Source organism: Diplotaxodon limnothrissa, linkage group LG6, assembly GCF_057381915.1.
Source record: "Diplotaxodon limnothrissa isolate DT_005_m linkage group LG6, D_limnothrissa_male_GT1.1, whole genome shotgun sequence".
Classification (NCBI taxonomy): Eukaryota; Metazoa; Chordata; class Actinopteri; order Cichliformes; family Cichlidae; genus Diplotaxodon; species Diplotaxodon limnothrissa.
This window is the reverse complement of record NC_140601.1, coordinates 3,941,498-3,967,922: the sequence shown is the minus strand read 5'-3', so window position 1 is coordinate 3,967,922 and position 26,425 is coordinate 3,941,498. Positions and strand designations below refer to the sequence as shown.

Below are 26,425 nucleotides of genomic sequence, written 5' to 3'. Positions count from 1 at the left end.
CTCACCTGTGGACTCTGAAGTAGGAACTGACTTGGATTGGCAGGTTAATATTAAAATTAATATTAATATTAAAATTCAAAGTGTGTAACAAGGTCATCAAGAGGCAAGACTAGGAAATGGAGTCAAAGTTGTTCACACCTTCACTGATGTACATTTTTTCTTGCAAAGTGCAAGCACTTAGGGAAGTGTATTTGTGTATGTTTCCAGTTTCCTTGAGTATTAATCTTTCTGTTGGCTTACAGGAAGAAAGTGTTGCAGTCTGACACTGGGGACCTAAATACTTTAGTCCCTGATGCCAGATGGCAGGAGGCTAAAGAGTTGGTATGAGGCATGTGTGGGGTTGTCCTCAGTGCTTGTGGCTTTTCAGATGCAGTGTGTGTGAAAAAGTCTGCGATGGAGGGGAAAGTGACTGCATAAAGATACAACAAAGGAGGCACAGAACTGAGTGTGAAAATATTCACCTAACATACGGGTGTCTCATTTTTAGTAAACTCGTTTTGTTTGTTGATTGTGAGTGCTGCAGATTAAACAATACTGCACTCAATTACATTTTTTTTTTCACTTTTATTTGAATGGTGTATTTCTTTTCATTTAACAAATAGCACCCAGTAACATCGGCTGTCCCGCTGTAAAAAAAAATGCAGCTCACAGTGTTGATCAGTGATTTATTTACACATCTGCAATCCATCTGTAACATCTGTGTAGAGGGAACCCGATGGGATGCTCGATGGCTTCTCTGTCGAAGGGTTTGGGGAGTTGAGGGTGGGGAGATTTAGCAGCGAGTAGGATTTGTCACAGCTGGATTAGTGATATGGGTGTGCAGAAGGCAGCTGTAATACAGGCTCACGTGGAGTGCCGAGTGGTCAGAAATCCAGGAGGCTGGGTTCATGCCTACAGAGGTGGAGCGAACAGTCATGGAAAGAGTAAGACCTGTTGTGACTGACACCACAGATTTTTATTCTTTTTGCCAACTAAATGTTACAAATCTTATTCTTTTTAATACAAAAAGTACAAATTTTACAGTTTTTTCTCAACTTCTTTAGCACAATTCTCACAGCAGTAATGTCACTCTCATTAATCTTAGTGAAGCTCATAGATCAGTTAAGGCAGTCTTCATTTATTAGGCATGTCTGTTCAGCTGCTTGTTAAGACAAATATCCAATCAGCCAATCAAGAATGAAATCAAGAGATGGCCAAGAAACCCTGCTACGTTCAAACAGAGCATCAGGAAGAAAGGTGAGATGTGTTGTGCTTTCAGTACATAGTTTGTTTGTAATGAGTAGTTATTTGAATTAGTGTTGCCTTCCTATCAGTTCTCTTATGACATCAACAAGGTACAGTCCCGATCAAAAGTTTAAGACCACTTGAAAATGGGCAAAAATTCATATTTTGCATGGTTGGATCTTAACAAGGTTCCAAATAGAGCTTCAACGTGCAACAAGAAGAAATGGGGGTGAGACAAAACATTTTTTGAGCATGCAATTTATTAAAAAAAACAAACAAAACAACCACAACAATTAAACTGAAATGGGCTGTTTCTACAGCTGATCAAAAGTTTAGGACCACACCTCCAACAATCCTGTTAAACGCAACAGAAATCAAAGTTTCAAACATGAACTCAGTAATCAGTAGCTCCACTGTTATTATTGATCACTTCAATAATTCCTTGTGGTATGTTTGTTGCAAGCATTTCCATGAGGTGAGTGGGAACAAGTGGTGAAGACGGTCGCACAAAGGGCATCTACTGTCTGGAACTGTTGTCCATTTTTGTAAACTTCCCTTGCCATCCATCCCCAAAGGTTCTCAATTGGATTTAGATCAGGGGAACATGCAGGATGGTCCAGAAGAGTGATGTTATTCTCCTGGAAGAGGTCCCTTATCCTGCGGTCATTGTGTACTGCTGCGTTGTCTTGTTGAAAAACCCAGTGGTTACCTCACAGACGAGGGCTCTCTGTCATCAGGGATGCTCTCTGCAACATCTGGACATAGTCACTGGCTGTTTGACGCCCCTACACCAGTCTTCAGTCTCAGTTGCCATCTGATGGTTACGGGGCTGCAGTCGGCACCCAACAGCCCGACAGCCAATTGGATACTCCGGCTCAGTGCTGGTGAATTTTTTTGGGTTCTGCCAATTGACTAGGCGAGGGGCTGGACTAGGCGAGGCTGAAACCGAAGCCGGGGCTGGACCAGGCGACGGCGTGGGTGTAGCTGAAGCTGGAACAGGCGACGGCGTGGGTGTAGCTGAAGCTGGAACAGGCGACGGCGAGGATGAATACACAGAGGCTGAAGCTGGACCAGGCGAGGATGAGGCAGCTGATGAAGAGGCTGCAGCTGGACCAGGCGACGCTGATGAGGATGCTGAAGCTGGACCAGGCGACGCTGATGAGGATGCTGAAGCTGGACCAGGCGACGCTGATGAGGAGGCTGCAGCTGGCGAGGATGATGAGGCTGCAGCAGGCGAGGACGAAGCTGCTGCTGCTGCCGGCGGCGTGGATGAAGCTGCTGTTGCTGCCGGCGGCGTGGATGAAGCTGATGTTGCTGCTGGCGGCGTGGATGAAGCTGCAGCTGGCGGCTGGACGGGCTCCTCGGGCCCTCCAGCTGACGAGGCAGAAGGCTGGACGGGCTCCTCGGGCCCCCCAGCTGGCGAAGCAGGAGGCTGGACGGGCTCCTCGGGCCCTCCAGCTGGCGAAGCAGGAGGCTGGACGGGCTCCTCTGGCCCCCCAGCTGGCGAAGCAGGAGGCTGGACGGGCTCCTCGGGCCCTCCAGCTGGCGAAGCAGGAGGCTGGACGGGCTCCTCTGGCCCTCCAGCTGGCGAAGCAGGAGGCTGGACGGGCTCCTCGGGCCCTCCAGCTGGCGAGGCAGGAGGCTGGACGGGCTCCTCGGGCCCCCCAGCTGGTGAAGCAGGAGGCTGGACGGGCTCCACGGGCTCCACGGGCCCCCCAGCGAAAACAGTCTCAGAACCAGCGGGCACCGGGGCCCCTGGCACACACAGGACTGAACCAGCAGGCACGTGGGCCCCTGGCACACACAGGACTGAACCAGCAGGCACGTGGGCCTCTGGCAGGCACGGAACAGAACCAGCAGACCCGGGGACCTCTGACAGGCACGGAACAGAACCAGCAGGCTCTGGGACCTCTGGCAGAGACGGAACAGAACCAGCAGGCTCGGGGACCTCTGGCAGGCACAGAACAGAACCAGCAGGCTCTGGGACCTCTGGCAGAGACGGAACAGAACCAGCAGGCCCGGGGACCTCTGGCAGGCACAGAACAGAACCAGCAGGCCCGGGGACCTCTGACAGGCACGGAACAGAACCAGCAGGCTCGGGGACCTCTGGCAGGCACGGAACAGAACCAGCAGGCCCGGGGACCTCTGGCAGGGAAAAAACAGGTAGCGCTGGCTTCTTTACATCCAGGGGGCCAGAGTTAACTGAATGCTGACATCTAACCTCTGGGGAGGCCCTGGAGAGAGCAAAAGTCTCAAATTTAGCCAGGTCTTGAGGAGCAACAAAAGTCTGTGTGGGGCTATCCTCCTCCTGAAAACAAGTGGGTGGAGATGGTGGCTGAGGAGCAGGCAGTGCTAATGGCTGAGGTGCTGGCAATACAAGAGAGTGCACTGAACTCGACTGAGTAGGAGACTGAACTGACTGGAGAACGGGAGGAGACTGAACTGACTGGAGAACGGGAGGAGACTGAACTGACTGGAGAACGGGAGGAGACTGAACTGACTGGAGAACAGGAGGAGACTGAACTGGGGACCGTCGGGCAACTAACTGAGCTTCTGGCTGAAGAGGTGTTTGTAGCAAACGTAAAGAGGGTGGTGGCCTATGTTCTCCTGAGCCTCCAGAGCACAGTTTCACCCGCTGGATGGGCTCAGAGAAAACAGTTTTCCTCGGGTTCCCCTGCTCTGAGTGGGCAGGTAAAAAACAGTCTTTAGCAGGCAGGCTGAGCTCGTCTGGGCTCTTAGCAGAAATAGGAGGCAAAGACCGCTCGGCTGAGCTGCCAGTGGGGGGAAGAGCAGGCTGCACTAGCCCCATAGGGTCAGGAGACACTAGTTTAGCAGCAACAAGTGCTTCTCTGGAATTTTTAGTCTCTGAGTTAACCTTCGGTTTATTGGGTATGGTTCTAAGCTCCAAAGGAGTATGAACAAAGTCCTTTAAATCCCCTGAGAGGGAACAGCCCCCCTCAGACGAGACAGAAAAAGTGTTCTTGTCACTCACCCCAGCCGGCTGCTCAGAAGTTCCCGAATCCAGCTGAGGTAAGGGGTGCCGGCGGCGTGAGCGGCGTTTCCTCCCAGACGAGGGAACAGAAGTGGCGGAGGGATGACAACTTGCTCCTCATCCTCTGACCACATCGCTGCCAAGAAGGAGGCCGGTGAATTTGGCTCGAAACAGCACGCGGAGGAATCCCGCGGCAGAGGTGTGGAGACGCCTCTCCCCTGTGACCGTCGCTGCTCCGTAGCGGGAAGCTCCGTGCTCCGCGGCTGCTGCTGCGGTGGCTTCAGGTTGGCAAACTGGGAGCGGGCAAAAGCCGCGAGTTCGCAAGCTTGTAGCACCTCCTGGGCTTCGTGCAGCTGGTCCATATAGCCCATAAATCCTCTTAGCTGGCGCAGGTGAGGATTTCCCTCCAGGATGGCTTTGATAGCGTTAATCCCAACCACCATAGTCGTAGTGTCTTTGGTGTGGGAAATCCGCTTCATCAAACCTTGGATGCGGGAGAGATCACACTCCCGGGACGAGTCCGCTGGGTCCTGGTTGTGGTCGCATCGTTCTGTCATGTCTGTGTGTAGGCAGGCAGGAAGAGAGGACCCAAAATGCAGGACTCACTGAGGCGGAAGTAATTCAAAACACACAGCTTTATTGCTGGTAAGAAGCAGAACAGAAAAACACTAACTAAACTGGAAGAACGGAATAAGTAGGCAGGAAGGCTGGCTTGCTGGCAAACGGAACACACAGAGGAAGCGAGGGTGAACAGACGTTAACGATGTGACACCGAGTAGGGGAAGACACAGACACTAAATACAAGAGGTGAATAGAGCGAAGAGGAAACAGCTGGGAGGCACGGCTGACCTACAAAATAAAACAGGAAGCACACGCCAGACAGAGACAGACTCGTAAACAGGCATAATTACGTCATGGACAAACAGAGGGACATACGGGCAGAGACGACTAAGCACAGGCAACCTAAACTAAACATAAGGGCAAGATAACAAAACCTAAACCAGAAATAATCATCATCGTCATCAACATCATCATCAGATAACTAAAGAATCAGAATATAATCGTAATCAAAACAGTACCACCAGAGAATAACTAATCCATAATGCAAAAATAAACCAAAACATAAGAAACTCAAAATGCTGGGTCGACCCGACCCAGGACCGTGACACTTTCAAAGTGTCTGACCTACCAACTAAAACATCCCCGTCTTAGCAAGTCACTTTGTCATTTGAAGACCTGGTTTCAGATACTGACACCCTTTTCAAAAAGATTATTTCACCAAACTGTGATTTTTTTGTAATAGGTAATGTGTTTAAATTGCAATGTTTGAATCTTAGATATGATCAACCTACCTCTATGAAACAGCTATGCACAACGGGCATCACTTGACCTAGCTGTCTTAGCTAATTATAGGCCACACCCCAATCTTCCGTTTACCTCAAAAATTTTTGAAAGAGTAGCTGTAAAACACCTGACTGATACTGTTGACCATAATAATTTATTGCAGTGAGGACTGCATGCTGTAAAGGTATTAAAGGTACTGCAATGCAGTGGTTTGATTCATGTCTATCTAATAGATTCCAATTTGTGCATGTAAATGGAGAGTCCTCTTCACACACTGAGGTTAATTATGGAGTTCTACAGGGTTCAGTGCTAGGACCAGTTCTGTTTACATTATACATGTTTCCCTCAGGCAGTATCATAAGGAGGCATAGCATACATTCTCACTGCTATGCAGATGACACTCAACTCTATCTATCCGTAAAGCCTGGTATAACACACACTAATTAGTTAAACTACAGGAATGTCTTAAAGATATAAAGGCCTGGATGGCCTCTAATTTTAGTTTTTTTGTTTTTTGCTGCTAAATTTAAATAAAACTGAGGTTATGGTAGTCGGCTCCAGAAATGGGCAACATGGTATCAAAAGTGTTGCTTACTCTTAATGGCTTTTGGACTCCATCGTATCTTGATCACCTTGTAGTACCATATCACCTCAGAGCACTTTGCTCTCAGACTGTGGGCTTACTTGTGGTTCCTAGGATATTTCAAAGTAATATGGGAAGCAGAGCCTTCAGCTTTAAGGCCCCTCCTCTGTGGAACCTGGAACACTTTCCTTTTTGACAAACCTAAAGTCAGGGCTGGATCAGGTGACCCTGAATCCACCTTTAGTTACTGCTGCAATAGGTCTAAGCTGCTGAGGGCTTCTCATGATGCACTGGTTGTTTCTCGTTCTCTCTTCTCTTTTCGCTCACCATACGTTTATACATCACTCTGTATTTAATTATTGGTTATTATCAATCTTTGACTCTCTTCCATAGCATGTCTTTGTCCTGTCTTGCTCCCCTCACCCCAACTGGATACAGTGAATGGCAGCCCCTGCCTGAGCCTGGCTCTGCTGGAGGTTTCTTAAAAGGAAACCCACTGTCGCCAAAGTGCTTTCTCACAGGAGGTCGTATTCTTGATTTTTACTCTGTTTTCTTTGTGTTATTGTAGGGTCTTTACCTTACAATATTAAGCTCCTTGAATTGAAAGCCTGTTTACTTTCTTTTAAACAGCAGCCATAAATGCTCAGTGGAGTTGGGTGAAGACTGCAGGCAGACCTCTCCACTCTCAAATTCTGTAGTCTCTAACAAATCCTGCTCTGTGGTGATGAGCATTGTCAGAAGGATAGAGTTCAGTCCCAAAGTTTGACAATATGGACTGCTGTCATGGTCCTGAGTCTGAGGACTCGATGTTTTGTGTTTCTTTATATTCTTCTATATACTTGTTTATTCTGCCTTGTCTTTTGTTTAGGTTTGCTATGTGTTAGTGTGCTTGTTTCATGCCTGCCTGTGTTCCCTGTCTGTCCATGGTGTCACTGTGTCTGCTCGTGAGTCTGCCTGCCAAGTTCAGTGTCCGTTCTGGTTCTGTCTGTTAGTTTCCTGTTTTGTTCTGAAAGTTCATGTCTCATGTCAATGTGTTCAGTTTTACCTTTCTCCTGTCTCGTTAGCCTAATTTCTCCCAGCTGTGTCTCCCTCCTGTTGCCCATTTCCTAATTACTCCCCTGTGTATTTAAGCCCTGTGTTTTCCTGTGCTCCCTGTCGCGTTGTACCCTCATGCTGTGTGTTTCTACCTGTAGCTCCCTGTGTGTTTTGTTAGAGTCTTTGTGTTCAGCAATAAAAGCTGCCATTTTGAGTTCAGTCCTGTCTCCAGTGAGTTTGCGTTTGGGTCCAATTCCTGCCGGCACACAGCCGTACTATGACAGACTGCCATTGGTTGCAGAATAACATCTCTATATCCCTCTGCACTGAGATTGCCTCCAATGATGAAAAACCTTGTTTTCCAGTGAAAGTGATGCTGACCCACACCATCACACTGCCACCAGCCTATTGGCCAGCAATCAGAATAGTGTTCTCTGTATCTTCTCCACATTTTGACTCAGCAATTCAACTGTCATTGGCAGAATCTGGACACACAGCTGAACCTCTCTCCACATGTTCAGGTTCCAGTGCACATGTTGCCAGAATCAGCACACCACCAATGGGCCTGACGGTGAAGGGCAGCCATTGCAGTACAATAAGACTGGAGGTTTGCTCTGTGCAGTCTTTTCAACCGACCTCTATTAAACAGCTATGCACCACGGGCCTTGAAGCTGGCAGTAGTTAAGCCGTTGCTTCAAAAGCCATCACTTGACCTAGCTAAATAGAGAGCCATCATCAATATTATTCTGTAAACCTTGAGTGCAAAGCTTTAAGAGACTGCCTGTGGTTCCTAAGTGCTGACAGGGTAAGGAAATGGTCTTCTTGTGGTGTGGTCTTTTTAAGATGCCCAGTTCGTGGCCTGTCTCTGATCTCCCATTTCCCATTAAATATAACGTGTCCTTCAATTTGGGGATGGTAAATAATGCTGCATGCTGAGTGAGGGAACAAGGACACACTGTGGAAGAGAGTGAAAGATTAATAATAACTAATGATTAAGTGCTGCGTTGGTTTAAACAAAGGATGTGTCTAAGTTGTCAACCAGTCAACTAGTCATCACCATTGCCATTAGTTGGTACTATGCCTACTAACTGTTTAATCTAATTATTTTACATTTTAATCGATTGGTCAATAATAATAATAATAATAAACATTATTTATAAAGCACAGTGAAAAACCAAGGGTATACCAAGATGCTTGACAAAATAACATAGGAAAAAAGGAGATGGGAGAGGGAAAAGAGAAAATACCCAGCACGTATTAAATATGAAAACCATAACAATCATAATACATAAAAGTAGTTAACAAAGCATAACAGATAAAAATGTATCAACACACATCAAATACTCACAAGAGATTTTATATCCTGTTTATATCCTGTCTGGACAATTTTGGCTTACACCAATATATGGACGTTCCCACACACTCCAAAGGACACATTTTGGATCTTGTTTGCTGGATTGGTGTCACCCCTAAGAATTGTGCTGTATTGGACATGCCTTTTTCAGACCATAAATTAGTTTTATTCAATGCTAGTTTCCCACTATACAAAAATAAACAAAACCGCTCAATTACTTTTAGAAATATTAGGGGCATTGATCTATCAGCTCTTTCCCATGGCATTAATATATTTACCTACCACTAATGCCTCAGCTTCCATAGACGACCTGGTATCTCACTATAACAATGAACTTAATCAACCTCTTAGATACCTTGGCTCCCCAAAAAACTTGAACTGTTTCTTTCTCTCGCTCTGCGCCATGGTACTCATCTGAACTTCGCCAACTTAAAGCTACCGGACGCTGCCTGGAATGTCTCTCCAGGAATACTATTCACAAGGACATGTATCTCAGTCATATACAACATTATAAAGAAGCTATTCATCATGCTAAATCTGCTTACTACACCTCTGTTATTGAATCCGCTGAAGGAAACACTTGCACTTTGTTTTCTACATTGCATAATATTGTTAAACCCCCAGATACCTTTGCCATACATGCACACTCTGTCGCAGTTTGCAACAAATTTATGGACTTTTTTTACACCAAGATTGAGAATCTTTACCAACAATTGCCCTCGTCCTGTGTTATGGTCAATTGTTCTATCTGCATTTTTTGTCCTCATTCTCTCTATCCAATTTTGAACTTCCCACAATAACTCAGCTATCTTCCATAATTACTAACTTAAAGTCATCGTAGTGTAAACTTGATCCACTGCCGACAAATCTTGTTAAACTCTCATTCCCATCTCTTGCCCCACTGATTGCTAATATTGTATACAATATTACTCATCTCTTATATCTGGTTCTGTTCCTTCTTCTCTTAAAGCTGCAATAATAACCCCAATACTGAAAAAGAATGGTTCAGATCCCTCCAATCTAAATAATTTCAGGCCAATTTCAAATCTCCCTTTCCTAGCAAAAAATCTTGAAAAGATAGTGGCTGCACAGGTTCATCGTCATCTTACTGGAAATAACGTGTACAAACAGTTTCAGTCTTGCTTCCGTTCATGTCACGGTACAGAAACAGCCCTAGTAAAAATCACCAATGATCTTCCGCTTGCAGCTGATTCTGGACTTATATCCATCCTCATTCTCCTTGACCTTACAGCAGCTTTTGATACTATCTCCCACTGCATCCTCCTTCACAGATTAGCATCTATTGGCATGGTACAGTACTCACCTGGTTTATTTCTTATCTCTCTGGCTGCTCACAGTTTGTTCAATTACTCCCTCACAGATCAGTATCTACTCCAGTTAATTCCGGTGTACCCCAAGGCTCTGTCCTGGGTCCTTTACTTTTTATCATCTATCTCCTACCCCTAGGTAATATTTTTAGGAAGCATAACATCCAGTTTCACTGCTACGCAGATGACACCCAGCTCTACCTATCCTCCAAACCCACAGCTACTCTTGCACCCACATCCATTTCTGACTGTTTAAGTGAAATCAAGGTCTGGTTTCCTCACAACTTTCTTAAACTTAATGGCAATAAAACAGAATTCATTTAAATAGGCACCAGATCAAAACTGACTACAGTTCCAACCAGTCTTTCGTTATCCATTGATAACTCTGGTGTCACACCCTCCCCTCGGGTTAAGAGTCTTGGTGTCATCCTCGATAGCACTCTGTCCTTCACAGCACATATAAATATTATCACTCGGTCTTCCTACTTTCATCTTCGTAATATTAACCGTCTTCGTCCCTCACTCACACCAGACAGTACCGCCATACTTGTCAATGCTCTTGTCACATCTCGTCTGGATGACTGTAATTCTCTTCTCTATGGTCTACCTCATAAATCCCTCCATAAATTGCAGTTAGTTCAAAATCCAGGTGATCATATTATGTTCCACCTGCTCGTCTGACTACCATTGGACTTAGAGCCTTTAGTTGTTCTGCCCCGAGACTTTGGAATTCACTTCCACTTGCTCTACGGACCACACACTGTCTCACCACTTTTAAATCACGTCTCAAACCTCATCTATTTAGAATTGCATACACCTGATCTGTCTTAGGCCATTTTTACCTTGCTCAGTTTTTATATTTGCTTTTATACTTTTATGACTGTTTATGTCTAAATTTTATCTTACCATGTTTGCTATTTATACATTTTTCTTATGTTTTTTATGGTATTGTTTACGTGTTACTGTAAGGTGACCTTGAGGGTCTGAAAGGCGCCTATGAATAAAATGTATTATTATTATTATTATTATTATTATTATTATTATTATTATTAAATAGCTAGATGGCAACGCAAGATTAAATAAATGTCTTTAACCGTGATTTAAACAATGACATAAAGTCAGACACCCAGATAGCAACAGGAAAATTGTTCCATAAGACTGGGGCAGCTACAGCAAATGCAAGGTCGCCCCGAGACTTCAGCCGAGAACGAGATTGCTCCACCTTGGTAGTTGGGTAGCAGATCTAAGTGCTCTGACAGGAGTGTGTAACCTAAGAAGTTCATTGAGGTAGCTCGGCGCTAAATTATTAAGAATTTTGTACGTGCAGAGTAGTATTTTAAATTGAATACGGTACTTAACTGGCAGCCAGTGCAAGCCGGCAAGACCAGGAGTGATGGAGGGAAATTTCCTGCTGCATTCTGGACAGTCTGCAACCTAAGGAGAAGGGAGGAGGAAAGGCCAATGTAAAGAGAGTTGTAGTAATCCAACCTGGAGGTCACAAATGCGTGAATAAGTTTCTCCAGGTCTTTATGAGGAACATAGTGCATAGCCTTAGAAATAAGGTGCAGCTGATGAAAACTACACCTCACTACAGCAGACACTTGCGTGTCGAATTTAAACGAGCTATCCAATAATATACCCAAATTACTGGCATAATCAGAAGAGGAACTAGCAAAGGGCATCAAAGCAGCACACAATTGGTCGCGGAGGATTTTACTGTCGAACACCACAATCTCTGTTTTCTCTTTGTTCAAGACAAGAGAATTACTCTTAAACCAATCTTTAACCCCACGCATTCATTCACGAAAATAATGAAAAGACACAGCAAGATCGTCAGTAATCTCAAAGTAAATCTGTATGTCATCGGCATAGCAATGAAAGGTAATATTATACTTATCAAAAATTGCTCCAAGAGGGAGCAGATATAATGAGAAGAGAATAGGGCCTAATACAGATCCTTGAGGCACACCACAGCGTACAGGTACCAAGGAAGACGAGAAGTTGCCCAAATTAACCGGGAAGGACCTGTCAGCCAGATAAGATTTAAACCAGTTAAGGGCAGTGCCTCTAATACCCACAGTATGCTCAAGTCTTAGTAGAAGAATGTTATGATCCACCATATCAAAAGCAGAGGAAAGGTCCAATAAAACCAGGACCACAGAGCGTCCAGAATCAGTGCTTATAAGAAGGTCATTGAGAACTCTAAGCAAGGCAGTTTCAGTGCTGAGCCGTGGCTTAAAGGCAGACTGAAATTTCTCTGCAATGTTGTTTGCGTCTAAATACGCCCGAAGCTGAGAAAGAACTAGTTGCTCCCGGATCTTGGACAGAAATGGAAGCTTAGAGATCGGTCTGTAGTTCAAGAGATCATAACAATCAAGATTCTTTGAAAAAAAAAAAAAAAAAAAAAAAGATTCTTTTTTTTTTTAGAATAGGCTGGACTACAGCATGCTTAAAGGCCAGTGGGACGGATCCAGAGACTATTCTTAAATTATTAAGAATAGAATGCTTGGTCCAGTTACATCAAAGCAGCCCTTAACAATGCGTGATGGGAGAATATCAAACATAGTATTGGTGTTTTTCAGTTGATCAACCAGCTGCTTGAGAGTCAAAAGTACCACGGGCTCAACTCGATGAAAAGTTGAATTACACCCAGAGGAAAAAACAGGACAAGAAGCAGATGAAGAGGAAGACTTTCAAGATGAAACCTTATCTAAAAAGAGAATTTGAAAACGCTCACAAAGAGCTTGTGAATATAGTAAAGGAATATCAGAACAGGGATTAACAACAGAATTAAAAATTTTAAGTAACAAAATTTTTTACTTAAAATTTGTTACTTAAAAACTAAGTAACAAATTCTGGCTCAGCATTAGGTCATTAGCCATTCTGCTCAGTACTAATGGTTAATGACCATTAGCCAGAATGACTTTGGGAGAAAAAGATGCTTTAGCCATTCTAGCAGCAGTTTGAAAATTTGAGCGGCTAGTCCGTAACATATCATAAGAGACCTGAAGTTTACCTTTTTTCCACCTTCTATCATCACAGCGACAAACACGTCGTAAGGCATGCGTAGTATTATTTAGCCAGCAATGAGAGTAGGTTCTAGAGCGCTTCATTTTGATGGGAGCAGGAGACTCAAGAATAGAAGAACAAAGAGCTAACAAGATATTAACATAACCATCAACCGAGCAGAGAGAACAGCAGTCAGGTACAGCCAAATCAGGGGTAGAAGAAAATAATGATAACAAAATATTAGCATAACCATCAGATGAGCGAATTGAGCAGCAGTCAGGAATCAAAAATACCGAATCCAAAAAAGACACAGCAAACTTTGACACAGCTTCAGAGCTGAGTATATGTAGCAGACAAGAGGGAGCTACAGACTGCGGTCCCACGGCAGATAAACCAATATCAAAAATAACTGGGAAATGATCATTCCAGCGTCATTTATATCCTTAATACATATATCCAGGCCATACGTAAAGAACAAGTCCAACATATAGCCTTTAACATGGGTTGGTCCATTTACCCACTGTAGGAGGTTAAAAGAGTCAGTTAAAGCAAGAAAGTCTTTAGCAAGCAGGTCATCCTTACAACAGATGTGCATGTTAAAATCACCAATAACAAGAACAGAGTCATATTTAATAATAATAATAATAATAATAATAATAATATATTTTATTCATGAGTGCCTTTCAAGTCACCCAAGGACACTTTACAATAGGATAAAACACATAATAAAACGATGACAAAATAAGAAAAATAAAACAAAAGCATAAAATAAAATGAACAAACAGTGGATTCACAGTGAATATGCAGATTTGAACAGATGGGTTTTGAGTTGAGATTTAAACTGGGGGAGAGAACCAATGTTTCTTATTTCTGGGGGTAGAGAGTCCCACAGCCTGGGAGCAGAGCAGCTGAAAGCTCTGCTTCCCATGGTGGTGAGGCGGAAGGAAGGTACAGCAAGCTGGATAGAAGAAGAAGATCAAAGTGAAAGGGCAGAACAGGTAGTGCTTAACAGGTCAGAAAGGTAAGGAGGAGCGAGGTTATGAATGGCCTTGAAGGTGAGCAGAAGAAGTTTGAATATTATCCGGAATTTCACAGGGAGCCAGTGAAGTTCCTGAAGAACAGGGCTGGAGCCGAAAAACAACACCCTGATAACGACTGTGTTTAGTCTGTTCCTTCCCATTCCATGCAAGGCCACCTGGGTTGGCTGGTAGACTGTTTACTTAGCCTGGCAGGGCGAAGGACACTGTCTCAGCTGAACTATGGACACGCACACACATACACTTACACTGATAAGCACACACTCATCCCCCTCCCTTTCCAAACGCCTTCGATGCTTGTTTCCTGCGGGGGAACACGGCAGGTCTGTGTGCCGTGCTGGAATGGTAGCGCTGTGCAGGGCGGCTGCTGTGTTCGCTTCGTATTACTCCTCACCCCCCACCCAATCCTGTGGCTTGTCATGTCTTTCACAAAGTTGTGCTGTGGACATTTATGTGCTTTTTGTGCAGAGGAGTTTTTTTGTTTCCTGTTCTCGTGCTGTCCTACCATGGAAGCACAGCATGAGTAGAGGTATCTTTTTTTCCTCTTGTTCTTTCCCATTGTTGTGTACATTTCAGTGTTTTTCTGTAACGCTACCGATCTCCGACTTGTATCCCCATCCACATAACCGTCAGGATCATTTAAGAAAATCCTAATGACTGTCTTACTGCGTCCCACCTCAGCAGCAATGGTGCGCTCTGAGAGACGCTGCTTATGCAGTTCAACAACCCGCCCATGTTCAAGAAGGAGAAGGGTTTTTGACTTTGCCATCAGAACATCATGACAGTGTGACTACCTTACAGAAAATGGCAATAAATCCACACTTTTGCACAGATTTGACCTTTTAAAGGCATGTGGTCCTAAACTTTTGATCAGCTGTAAAATAGCCTGTTTCAGTTTAAGCGTTTTTTTTCAATAAATTGCATGCTCATAAAAAAATGTGTTGTCTCACTCTTATTTCTTCTTGTTGCATGTTGAAGCTATACTTCAAACCCTGCTAAGACTCAACCATGCAATATAAGATATTTTTTTTGCCATTTTTCAAGTGCTCTTAAGCATTTGATCAGGACTGTACATTTACCGAGAGGACTGCTGGGTAAAGATATCTTGGAACTGGATAACTGGATTTTTCTCATTTCAGACCATTCCATGTAAATGGCTGTGCAGGAAAATCAGGCTGTGTGAGATTAATGATTCAATCCTCTTTCTTCCTTATTCTGATGCTCAGTATGAAATGCAGCAAGCTGTCTTGACCATGTCTACATGCTTAAAAGGCTTTGAGTTGCTGCTGATGCTCACTCCTTGGCGGCCGCTTATCGGGGCCTGGAGCCTGGGGCTCGCTCGGGCCACTTCAGAGGTGGGGTGCCCCCGGCCTCTCGGCCTGGGGCTCGGTCACTCAGGCACGGCTGGCTGCCGGCGGAGCTCACGGGCGCGTCACTGCAACTCCCCCTGGCTTCTGCTCCGCGGCTGCTGGGTGAACCCTCATCTGGGACTCTCCTCAGCTCTTTCTGGGACAGTGGCGCAGCTGCCCCTCTGTTGGTCTTCCTTGGTCTCTTGTGTTCTGGGGGCCTCTGGATGTCTGGAGTTTTGATCTCCTCCATACCTGCTTCATGCCCTGGAGGACGGGGCTGTGCCCCCCCCCCCCCCCACACCCTCTAGCAGATCATTACATGAAGGAACCTTTTAAAAACAAGCGCGTCCATGCTCACAGGTGTACACACGGGTGCTCACACACACAAACTACACCCTTTGTGGCTCCTACCTCAAAGCACACTGTGTTCTGTTGATCTTATGTGCTTGCACAATAATGTTTAATATTTAGTATTTACTGTCATATTCCCATATATCATTGTGATGTTGTTTATTCTATTACTCTTGTTCTCTTCTGCTTGTTTTCTTTTTTCTTTCTCAGCAGGTGATCCAGGTGATTGATATATGCATTTTTTTTCTCTGCCCGTTCTGTTGGTTTTTGTTTTTTGCCCTTCTCCCCCGTCCCTCTTCTCAGCTGTTTCTCTTTCCCTCTTTCTTTCTCCCCTTCTTTCCTCCAGTCAAGTCTGTCCCGTATTCAGCAAGTGAAAATAAAATAAACAATAAAAGGTGAATCAAATGGACCATTCAGCAAGGCTGGGATGGTCAATTTGGTAAAGTAAATCCGTTGGGCATCTTTCTTTGCCTTTAGACAACAATTCTGATGCAAAAGAGCCAAACGGGACAGGCAAAAAAAAAAAAAAAAAAGACAAACTGTGAGCAGCTCAGAGGGCAAAAAGGGATTTAATTTACCTACTAAAGTGGTCGATGAGTGCATGTCAAGTCAAGTTGCTTTTATTGCTTTTATTGTCTTTTATTGTATATTATATATATATATACGTGTGTGTGTGTGTGTGTGTGTGTGTGTGTGTGTGTGTGTGTGTGTGTGTGTGTGTGTGTCTTTCTCAGTCCGCTTTGTGTTGCTGACATGTAATTGTCTGATTCATATTTTGCATCAACGAGCTGCATATACTTCTGTGGACTTTTTGCCTGTTTTTGCACATGCACATTTGCTGTTTTGATTTCAGGAATTCTCTAAAGTTTCAAATAAATCCGCTACATTTCACTTCTATGTCTGAACTTTTTTCTTAACTTTTTTTTTCTCCACAATAGGCATTTTAAAAAAAATGGTGCCCAAGTCTTAAAACGTTGTTGGTGTTAAAATGTTTTCATTCATTGATCGGAGAGCTGATGTGAAAAGGGTGAGTCTATGTTGTGAAAAATACCTGAGTTATGAAAACTGTTTTGAGAAAAACGTGTCAAGTGATCGAGAAAATGTGTGCGCTGTCTAAAGCTTTTGTTTTGAAAATACAAGTGCGTCTTCCGTTGACGTCGCCTAGGTGTTTTCCAGGTAAATTTGGTCGGTTGTACGCGCTTAGACACATGCCGGAGTAGGAGCTGTTAATGATGTGAGTCCGCTGATATCAGCAGATTTGTGGTGAAATATAAAATATTTTTTATAAGCTCGCAGATGAGAAATTACACGTGTTGTTGTGACAAGTCTGTTTCTCGATGAGGGCAAGTTGACGTTTTATTCGTTTTATTTGCCTCCTGGGCTCTGAAGAGGAAGTTTAATTTAAATAGTCGCTATCACAGCCTCGAGGTCGGAGCGATGTCTCTGAGCGATGAGTTGACTGTTCTGTTCCTTCTGATCAGCGGGGTTTCTGCTGTGATTGGTATGTAGACCCTTTTAAGTACTTATCTTAGAATCACTGTTTCTTCAAACCTTGGGTTCAATAAAATTGACAAGTTTATACACCGAAGAGTACATACAAAGTTGATCTGTTTTGCGCTGTTTTAAGGGCAATCATTAATCATACGTTCACTTAATAAAGTTTTATTTATGTCACCATGTAATTTAAAGTTCCTGGCATGTGTCTAACGAGCTGAGCACAAAAGGAGAAAAAACTGGTAAAATGTGGACATTGTTGCACGTGACAAAAATATGGTGATAAAAGTAACAATCAAACTGCTACAAATATGTAAAGACTATGACTTAAAAGTTATTACAACACCCAAACGACGTGAAGGTTAATGAAATTGGCATGCTAAAAGCATAGGTAACGTGTTTATGCAGTGTGCTGTCACTTTTCTAATACATTTGAATAATCAAACACTTTATCCTCTTTGAGGTGAGACATTTGACCAAAAATCTAAAGGAAAATCTTTTATTAAATGAATTCAATTTAATTGAACAAAATGTTACACTGGTCTTTAATGTCACCTGTTGGAGTTTTGGACCTCTCCCCCTTGATTTCTAAGATGTTTGAGGGTTTTCTTACGTGTGTTCTCCTTTCCAAATTTCCCCAACAGTGGGACTTGTGTTGACCAGGCCATTCCATAACCCTGAATGTATTTTTTTGTTGTTGTTGGGAAATTAAAATGGGAATTTTGTGCTGTTCTTGAGAGCACCTCATCTATTTGACAGGTGATCTCTCATTATCCTCAAACACTTTCTGACATGATGTATTCATGGTTAAGGGAATGACTGCAAGCTGTCCTGTTCCTAAAACAGAGCATTTACAGCCCTACCTTTGACTCGTCTGTCCATAGCACATTCTGTCACCACACCTGGTCTTTTCCTGTATGGTTGCTGGAACGCTGTAGTTTTCCTCAGAGTTCTTTTTGAATAGCAAATTTTTCTAGTGAAGGTTGGATTCATGCCCCTTTTTTCTGTGTGTACTATTACTCTAACAGTTACAGAGCTACCTGTAGATGTCTTGCTGACATTTGAAGCTCTTAAAGATTTCCATTTCCTTCAAGCATCTGCTGTTCTGATGAGTTTGCTTGAGCAAGCAATGCTGTTCAGACTGGACGTCTTTTTTTGTCGTTGTTGTTGTTGCCACGCACCCTTTCTCTGGAAGACTGCTCCAGCCATTATCTATAGGCAGTACAGTGTCCGTGAGATGTCGTTATTATTATTTCAAATCACTGTTTCTGGGAACTCATCTCCAGACCTGCTAATTTTGATAGCAGAAGCTAAGTTGATAGCGATTTGTTAATGATTTAAGGAAAAGGTGGGTGTGGGTGTGTTTGGGAATGTTATGTGTTTTTAGACTTTGTGATACTATGAAAATATAAAGTTATAAATGTGATCAAGGTCCAGGCTGCTGCTGAGGTGATGTTCATATAATTGTGGCCATTTTACAATCAGTTTAATTAGTAATCAGGTAGCTCTGTCCCTGCTTGCTTCGAATCTTTTCACAGAAACTTTTAAGAACAGTTTCATTTAGTGGAAAACCTTTTGCTTAAGTTGTCATTTCCCTCTCAGATGCTTTGTCGTTCTATTTATAGGAACACAGCTAACCGGTCCTGTTGTGGCGCACTGACATTCTTCAATGCTGAACCACATATCAGCTAATTTTGATCAACTGCAACACTAAACTTCCCTTATAAAACAAAGGTCAACTATGGGCACTGTGAGTGTTTGCAAACTGTACTGTGAAAGAGGGTGAGGTCTTGATAAACCTGCTCTGTCTGATAAAGGACGGTACCAGCTACAGTGCGTATTCCACAGAACTGAACAAGTCAGTTGATGACACTCCTCTGATGTCCTTGTCCTCAAACTTTAATTCATCAAATCAAATACGTGTATGTTTGTTTGTGGTTGGTTTGGTGGCGTTCATTGGAATTTCAAACATAACTATTATATGACCAACCCAGGTCCATCAAGAAAAATGTTTTCTCTGAAAGTTGACCTGCACAAACAATCTGACCTCCACCACATCCTACACATTTGAGATGAGGTTGTTTGGCTGTGAACTGCAGTCATTAACTTTCAGTGTGTTCACATCAACATCACTTTATTGTTTTTCTTTTTCAAAGAGGTCTCAAATATCACCTGAAATGACAAACAGCAATGTGGCAAATTCTTTGATTTAACCTTGTGTTGGGCCAAGTCATCATCAATGATGACCGCAAAAAATACCCCCTAACCCTCTGACCCTATGGTATCAGAATATGTTTGTTTGTGTTGTGTTTTTTAGCTTTTAAAAGGTTTAGATGTAAGGTTTACAGCTGCACTTTAGGGCAGTAGTATGAATCAAGCAACAGACAGCAGACAATCTTTAAAACTGATCATTTCTATAGTCGTCCAACTTTCTTAAACACGGGACCGTCTCATGTTTCCACCATCCGTCAGACACATGAACTCTGTGCAGGATTATTAAATAACATCTAATGGGATCGGAAGTGGCAGGTTAATTCTTGCCCTTTTGGAATGATTCATTCATTTAACTTTAGCTGTAACAACTCATATTCCTAGATGTACAGTAATTTCCCATAATAGCATGACAGAGTTCTACTACTTTTAATAGGAAATAAGACAGCCCCCAACAAGAACTCTAACTATGATCTAACTAACAGTTCAATCCTTGGAGAGAAATAGTAAAGCTCTATTACTTTTGGATTGTTCTTTAGCCTTCTACACAGTTTCACCTCAGACGTCTCTCACAACATTTAAACATTTAGAATAACAATCTCAAGGCCTGGATTCTTGACTTTCTAACTAACAGGAATCTGAGTCCAGATTAATAGAACTCGTTTCAATCAACTGGTTCCCCACAGGGATGTGTGCTATTGCTATTATTTATCCTGTACATAGCTATGTGCCACAGCAGGTATGGCAACAGGATCATGTTAAAAGTATGCAGATGATCCTGTTGTTAGCTGACTCTAGGACAAAGCGATCAGCTGCTGCAGAGTCCGTGATGGCTTTGTGAATGGTGTGATGAGTTGTACGTTCAGGTAAACATATTCATGACAAAAGATGCCGTTAAATTTAGAAAATCTACACAACAGGTCAAGTTAACTGAAGGTCAACTGCACACTTAACTTTGAAGCAAACGCTGCAGCCGTGTGTGTATTTATTCTTTTTTACGGCGCCTGACACCTTTGATTGTTGTCTGTGGCTGTTTTGAAAATGAGCATTTGAAGATGGATGGCTCATCTACTGCAGATGGAGTCAAGGAGCTTGAACCTGAGCTGTTGTCCTGAGAAGCACACACTCGCGATATCTTTCAGCAAAGATTATATGATTTTGCAAAACGTTCAAAGACTGATAAGTTGTTAATACCAGCAGTGAACACAATAAGCTCTAAAGATTTAGCAGTTTATACATTTTGGTTGGAACCTGATGTGGAAGTGTTTGATACTGGCTGTAGTTCTCCAGTCGCTAAACACTTTCTGCAGTGTGTGTTTCCTCTGGACTGTAGTGCCGTTTATCTAACTAAATTACTGTTGTGTGAAATTTGTATAAAAACGCATAGAGATGATCTTTTCTTGAATATAATTAGAAAGCCCAAAAAAAAAAAAGTAAAAGTTTCTGTAGTGCCTACTTTCTGTGGTCCACACAGTGTCATTGTTTTGGTTGGTAGTTATGGACAGCATCATGTTCCTGGTGTAATTAACTTTCACTATTTCTGCTTTAAAGTTATCTTTGCTTTCCGAGTTTGGTTTTCATTTTGCATGGATCAGTAAAGGCTTTAATGTAGCTTTTCCGCCCACACCAAATGTTTTTGACAATTACCTTTGGATCCTTGTTTTGCTTAAATGTTGATGTTCACGCCCTTTAAGACTCAAAACAGGTGAGACAGATACTGAGTAACAACGTGAAATGCTGGAGAGAAACCAGAAAAACAACAGCTACATCTGCCACTGTAAGTTTACCTTGAGACAGAGTATGCGTTAACACTCCCTCTCTTGTGAAATCCGACACAGGAGCAGCGGCACGGTAACTGCGTAGACTGTTCGTGTCTGTGCAGATCTGATTGGCTCCAATGATAAATGTGTTTATCCAGCTCTGACAGCACGTATGAAAGTTGAAATTTTAACAAATGTTTTCTTTGGTGTAAAACTAACAAAAAAACCCAACTACATCCACCCCGCTAACAACATCCACCCCGCTAACAACATCCACCCCGCTAACAACATCCACCCCGCTAACAACACGCAGCAAGCAGAGGTGTGGGTATGATGAAACTTCAGTTCCTGTGTGCAAATTTCCCAGAAGAATTTCCCAAACAAAACAAAACAACATTGTAGGTGGCAGATTTTTTTTTTTTCTTATGTCCCCTCAGCTCTGAGGGTGTAACCAGGCAACCCTATAATAAGGCTCGATTACATGATTCAACCATGTAATCAGTGGGAGGGCCACTGATGCAGTCAGGTGTTTCTATTATTGTGTCCACCCCATTTATAGTAATGATGGTAAGCTGAATATTTCTCTCCTTCATTTCTTCGAATTTCTGAAAAGTTCCCAAAGAAAAATAAAGTCTGATTTCTGGTGGAAAATGCTCTGAACAGGATATATGAAATAAATGTCTCTTTCCTCTTTTTCTTATTTGCAGTTTTACCTCCAACAAATGTAAGAGTGAGCTGCCAAAATGTAAAGGTCTCTGTCCGCTGGGATTACAGAACCCAACCACAAATCTTTAGAGGAACTCTTCATCCATGGTAAGAATGAGCTTTTATAATACATTATGTTCAAACTTATTTGGATTTTACTTTGTGTGATACAGGTGCCTAAATGCACTGCTGTGCTTGTTCTGTTGCTTTGTGCGCTCCCGTTTGTCAGCATTAGACTCTGGAAAGACTTTTATTTTTGAGAAACTTAAACTTTCCTCCACTATATTTAAAGTATTATTCATGGGATTAATCTGTCTTTGTTCTTTTGTTTTTTATTTAGGAATTGTACATTTGAAACCACAGATCACGAGTATGACCTGAGCAACTGTATCTGGAAATCTGGGGATGAGAGATATCTCAAGTTCATGTATGTCAGTGTAGCAGCTGTACAGGGAGGCATCAAGTCTGAAGCTGAGAAGTCAAATACTTTCTCCTTTAACAGTTTCGTCACAGTCGACACAAAATGTAAGCAATGCTGCTAGTAAACATTTGCAGAGCCTGGTTTAAGTGAGAGAGATGGAGATTAAGCTTGGATATCTCTTCTCTTCTTCTTAGGTTCTTTAGAGTTCCCTCCTGTAGAAATAGAACTGAAGGAGAAGATGTCCACAGTAAGTTTCCAGAATCCCCTCAAGTTCTACAAAGAGATGGCACAGAAGGACACGCGTGAATACCAAATCGACTTTACAGTTAAAAATGAACAGGTAAGGGGTGGCTGGCATATACTGCTGAAAATTGTTGTGTGTTTTTATGTGTTTTGACAAATGAAACCGTGATGATACTTATAAGATGTAGTGATTTCATTTTAAACCTTGCATATTCTTTATGAGGAAGAAAATGAATCAACACATTAATAAACATGAAAGCTGCATGCTGCACGTGTTTATTGGCTATAACAGAATACAGAATTCCCATGTTCAGTCTTTTAGTTCAATCATTTGATAAATGTGTGATAAATGCAGGCTATCTGCTCTCCAAGTGAAGTGTATGTCAGTATAGCAGCTGTACAGGGAGTGAAGTGAAGTGAAGAAGTCACTTGGATGAGTGACGAAACGTTTCCCCCACAAAACGCTACGTCCAGATGAACAGAATCAACTTTTTGGAGATTTACTTTCCTGGATGATTGAGATGCATCAAGACCATGATAAGGCTCAAATGTTTCTCTGGGTCTGTACAGATGTTTCTTTTTCTTATTCCTGACCAAAATGAGTCTTGATAGTGAAGATTTTGATCAAATTCACATCCTTGTGCTCTGGGAAGCAGTTATGAGTCTGTAAGATCATTTTCAGGAAGCTTTTTGGGACGCAAAAAATATTTTCGTGTTTTTTATTGCAGACAAAAGTTTGCTGGTTGTAAACTACATCTGAAAAATTTAGAAGTGACAATATTAACTGCCTCCTGGAAATCAAGAATAAAGATGTTGTATATTATATAGTACTTATTTAATACCTGGAGCCAGATATGAGCATGAGCAGTCCACCTGTTGGTAATAACGCACCAATGCGCTACGTGTCACAACCACCATGATCTGCATTATTTCTGTTAATTAACTTGAATAATCAAGACATTAATAAATTCGTCTGTGACTTTCAGGGAGAATTTACAACGTCATGCACAGATGAAAAAATCTGCCAATGTGATAATGTGTCATTCAAAGAGGGTGTGAAGAAGTGCGTCAATGTGAGTGGAACGTTGTTTGTCGGGGTCGGTGCTCAGCAGGTGGAGTTCAAGGAGACAGAGACATGCACGATCTGGCCCTCTGCAGTATCACCTCCCCAACGTAAGTGTTTTTATTTTTTGTTTTTTATTGGCGGTGTGGGACAGAGACGAGTGGTTTTAGGATCAACAAAGTTGAGAAACTAAAGGCACAGGCACATCTGTCAACAGGAAGTAGTTCAGTATTTGCACAGGCCTCATGCAAACTCTGGGTGGGAACTCATTCATTCTATTATTGCAATGTGACTAAAGGTCCAGCTATTCATCAATTATTTTTGTACCCTTAGCGATTTGCATCTCATACAATATTCAGATTGTTGGGATACAAACACTGAAACACTGACGTATGTAAACTATATTATTATGGTGACGCCTAACAGTGTTTACTGCAAATGAATTTCACTGTTTACCAAAGTTTTCATGAAGCAGACCTAGAAGGAATACGTCTAAATGTTGGGGAATATTATACTATATTATATATTTAAGGGCATCAGATTTGCATAAAGAGAACAGGTTGGCTGGTTGGGTCACGTTTTAACTGGTCAAACTTTAATGTAACTGCTGAGATCTGGGGCTTGTTTTTTGTTTTTGGTGCTGTACTGGTGTGAAAAATGGTCAGAATTTGCTAGCGTGACTACATGTTAAATAGATTTCCAAAGGACAGTAAATTTGTAGATAAAACATTCTTTTAAGTAGTGTCCGAGATATTTGAATGCTCTGCGTCTGTGAAGGTTCTCATGCTCTGCGTTCAGTCATCATAAGGCCATGGTTTCTACATGATTAACTTGATGGGAGGGCATTCAGAAGAGAAACACCACAAAAATCAACATAGAAGCTTGAAAATATCCGCTGAGTACTAGAGTTAGGGGTGCAGAATGTCCTGGCAGAACACGTCTCTAATTTGTGAGCACATGTCCTGAGCATCTGTTGCATGTGATCGCACAGCAAGCATCTCATTGGGGTGGTAGATCTATAGTAACTGCAGGCTGAAGATGTTTAAAAATGCAGCCCTGTATGAGTTTATGGGTTGGATTTGTAAATTAGAACCAACTGATGTCGTTTTTGTTTAGTTTGGTTTTAGCTTTACTTTGTGCCTGAATTAACCTTTTGTATGTTTTGTTTTTTTAGCAGGTTCCAATGAGGTGATACTCGCAGCTGTGCTGTCAGCCTTGCTTTTATTTGTTCTCATTGTGGTAACAGCTTGCATCTGTAAGCTAAAGGCATGGACATTTAACCCCTCAGATACTCTACCATCATCTCTGGTAAGGTGTCAAATAAAAAACTAAACTAAAATAAGCAGATCATGATGTTGCTTTAGCTGTTTTTTGTTTTTTTTAACCTTGTGCCAAATGCTTTTTCTGTTCCTGTACCTTGCAGAAGGACAGTGCAGGGAATCAGAGCAAGCATCCAACCAACCCAACCAGACCACACATTAGTCGAATCTCTGTCGAAAGCTTAGGCAGCAGTCAGGACGACCCCGAGGAAACTGTTCTTCTCAAGGACACCGGTCAGTCTGCAGACAACAGCAGTGCTGGCTCTGACTACAACCCTAGCAACTCCTGCTACGCAGAGAGACCGCATTTGGACAGCAGCGATTCTGACAGAAGCGGGACGGATGATGACTCTGGAGATGACTCGGTAAAGACGGAGTGTGTTTCAATTGAAGAAAGGTCTGCTTATGACTGCCCACATGTGATGATGGACATGGGTGGTGGAGACATGGTTACAGGTTACACTGGGAAGTAAGTCATGACTCAGAGGACTGAAGCTGTTTTTTTGTTTAAACTCAGGTCATCAAAGGTTACAGTCTAAGCCCACCTTTGGAATGTGAGTTTATAACAATATGAAATCTTCACTATATTTTTGCCTTTTGAACATATTCGGCCAGTGGTTAACACTGCACTGACAGACTTGGCTGTCTCAGGGAAGCAAGCTGGACATCTTTGTCTTCCAGCTGTTTTCTGTCGGGTTACAGAGGCAGCTAGCTGGATCTCTGCTGGTTTCTGCCCCTGCATCAGATACAAGGATAATAGGCAACTTTTATATACCGTCTTTTAATCTCTGCTTAACATGTATGTCTATATATAAAGTGATCCGCCACAATATTAAAATCACCTGCCTATTATTGTTTCGGGCTCAGCAGTGCTATGTGACAGTGTTTCCTTTCACTGTGGAGTGGAGCTTCTCTGCATTGTGCTTTTTTCGCTACATGCTGCAGAGAAGTGATCAGTTTGGACGTTTTTCAGTGTAGTGAGGTGACTGACTGATGTAGATTAATCCAAAGGAGGTTGTTGGAATATTAACTACTACTTTGATCTATTGAAAGCAGTTGCAGTGAAAGGTGCAAATATCTACTGATTGTCAGGGGCAACCATATTAACTAATCTAAACAAATATAATGTATTTGCATCTTTTTGTATTGTGCTCTACAACAATTGCTTCCATTCATTTTCTAAATTTGTGTTGGGGCTTATCAAAGCAGCGTCATAGCGTGGCTGGAGCCTATACCAGCCGACGGTGTGTGTGAGACATTTGGGACAGGGGCGTCCGTCCATCTGTTCTCTTAACTTTATATCTAAGACAATGGAGCCTGTCTGAGACTCACCCTGGGGGAAAGTCTATCACCAGGCCAGTGGCTCAAATAAAACCCAACTATCTATAACAGGGTAAATAAACATGATTGTTTTTCTGTCTTTTTGTTGTATTGACCCTTAAACACTCTTAAAATGCCTTAGAGCCATTGTAAGGGTTTTGCATGAATAGTCAGAGATAAACCAGCAATTTTCCACACCTGACAGCAGATCTGCAGGTGTCACAGCTACCTTTCAATGTTGCTGACGGTGCCACACCTATGCAGCCGGCAAAACCTGCTCTGT

At 42.6% G+C, this 26,425-nt stretch overlaps 1 protein-coding gene across 1 annotated transcript; it reads left to right on the top strand.

Moving 5' to 3' along the window:
• The first annotated feature begins 17,043 nt into the window (after positions 1-17,043).
• ifngr1 (interferon gamma receptor 1) lies at positions 17,044-25,295 on the top strand. The gene is made up of 7 exons (XM_085355478.1): positions 17,044-17,107; positions 21,779-21,884; positions 22,117-22,301; positions 22,392-22,537; positions 23,427-23,613; positions 24,678-24,811; positions 24,927-25,295. The coding sequence occupies exons 1-7, from the start codon at positions 17,044-17,046 to the stop codon at positions 25,293-25,295; spliced, it is 1,191 nt and encodes a 396-aa protein (XP_085211604.1).
• The last annotated feature ends 1,130 nt before the right edge of the window (positions 25,296-26,425 follow it).

What these genes read in the sequence shown, in the direction of transcription:
- ifngr1 (XM_085355478.1), top strand. Translation starts at nt 17,044, where the DNA reads ATGTCTCTGAGCGATGAGTTGACTGTTCTGTTCCTTCTGATCAGCGGG. An exon ending in AGAGGAACTCTTCATCCATG is followed by an intron (nt 21,885 to 22,116) that starts GTAAGAATGAGC and finishes TTTTTTATTTAG; the next exon opens with GAATTGTACATTTGAAACCA. An exon ending in ATACTCTACCATCATCTCTG is followed by an intron (nt 24,812 to 24,926) that starts GTAAGGTGTCAA and finishes TGTACCTTGCAG; the next exon opens with AAGGACAGTGCAGGGAATCA.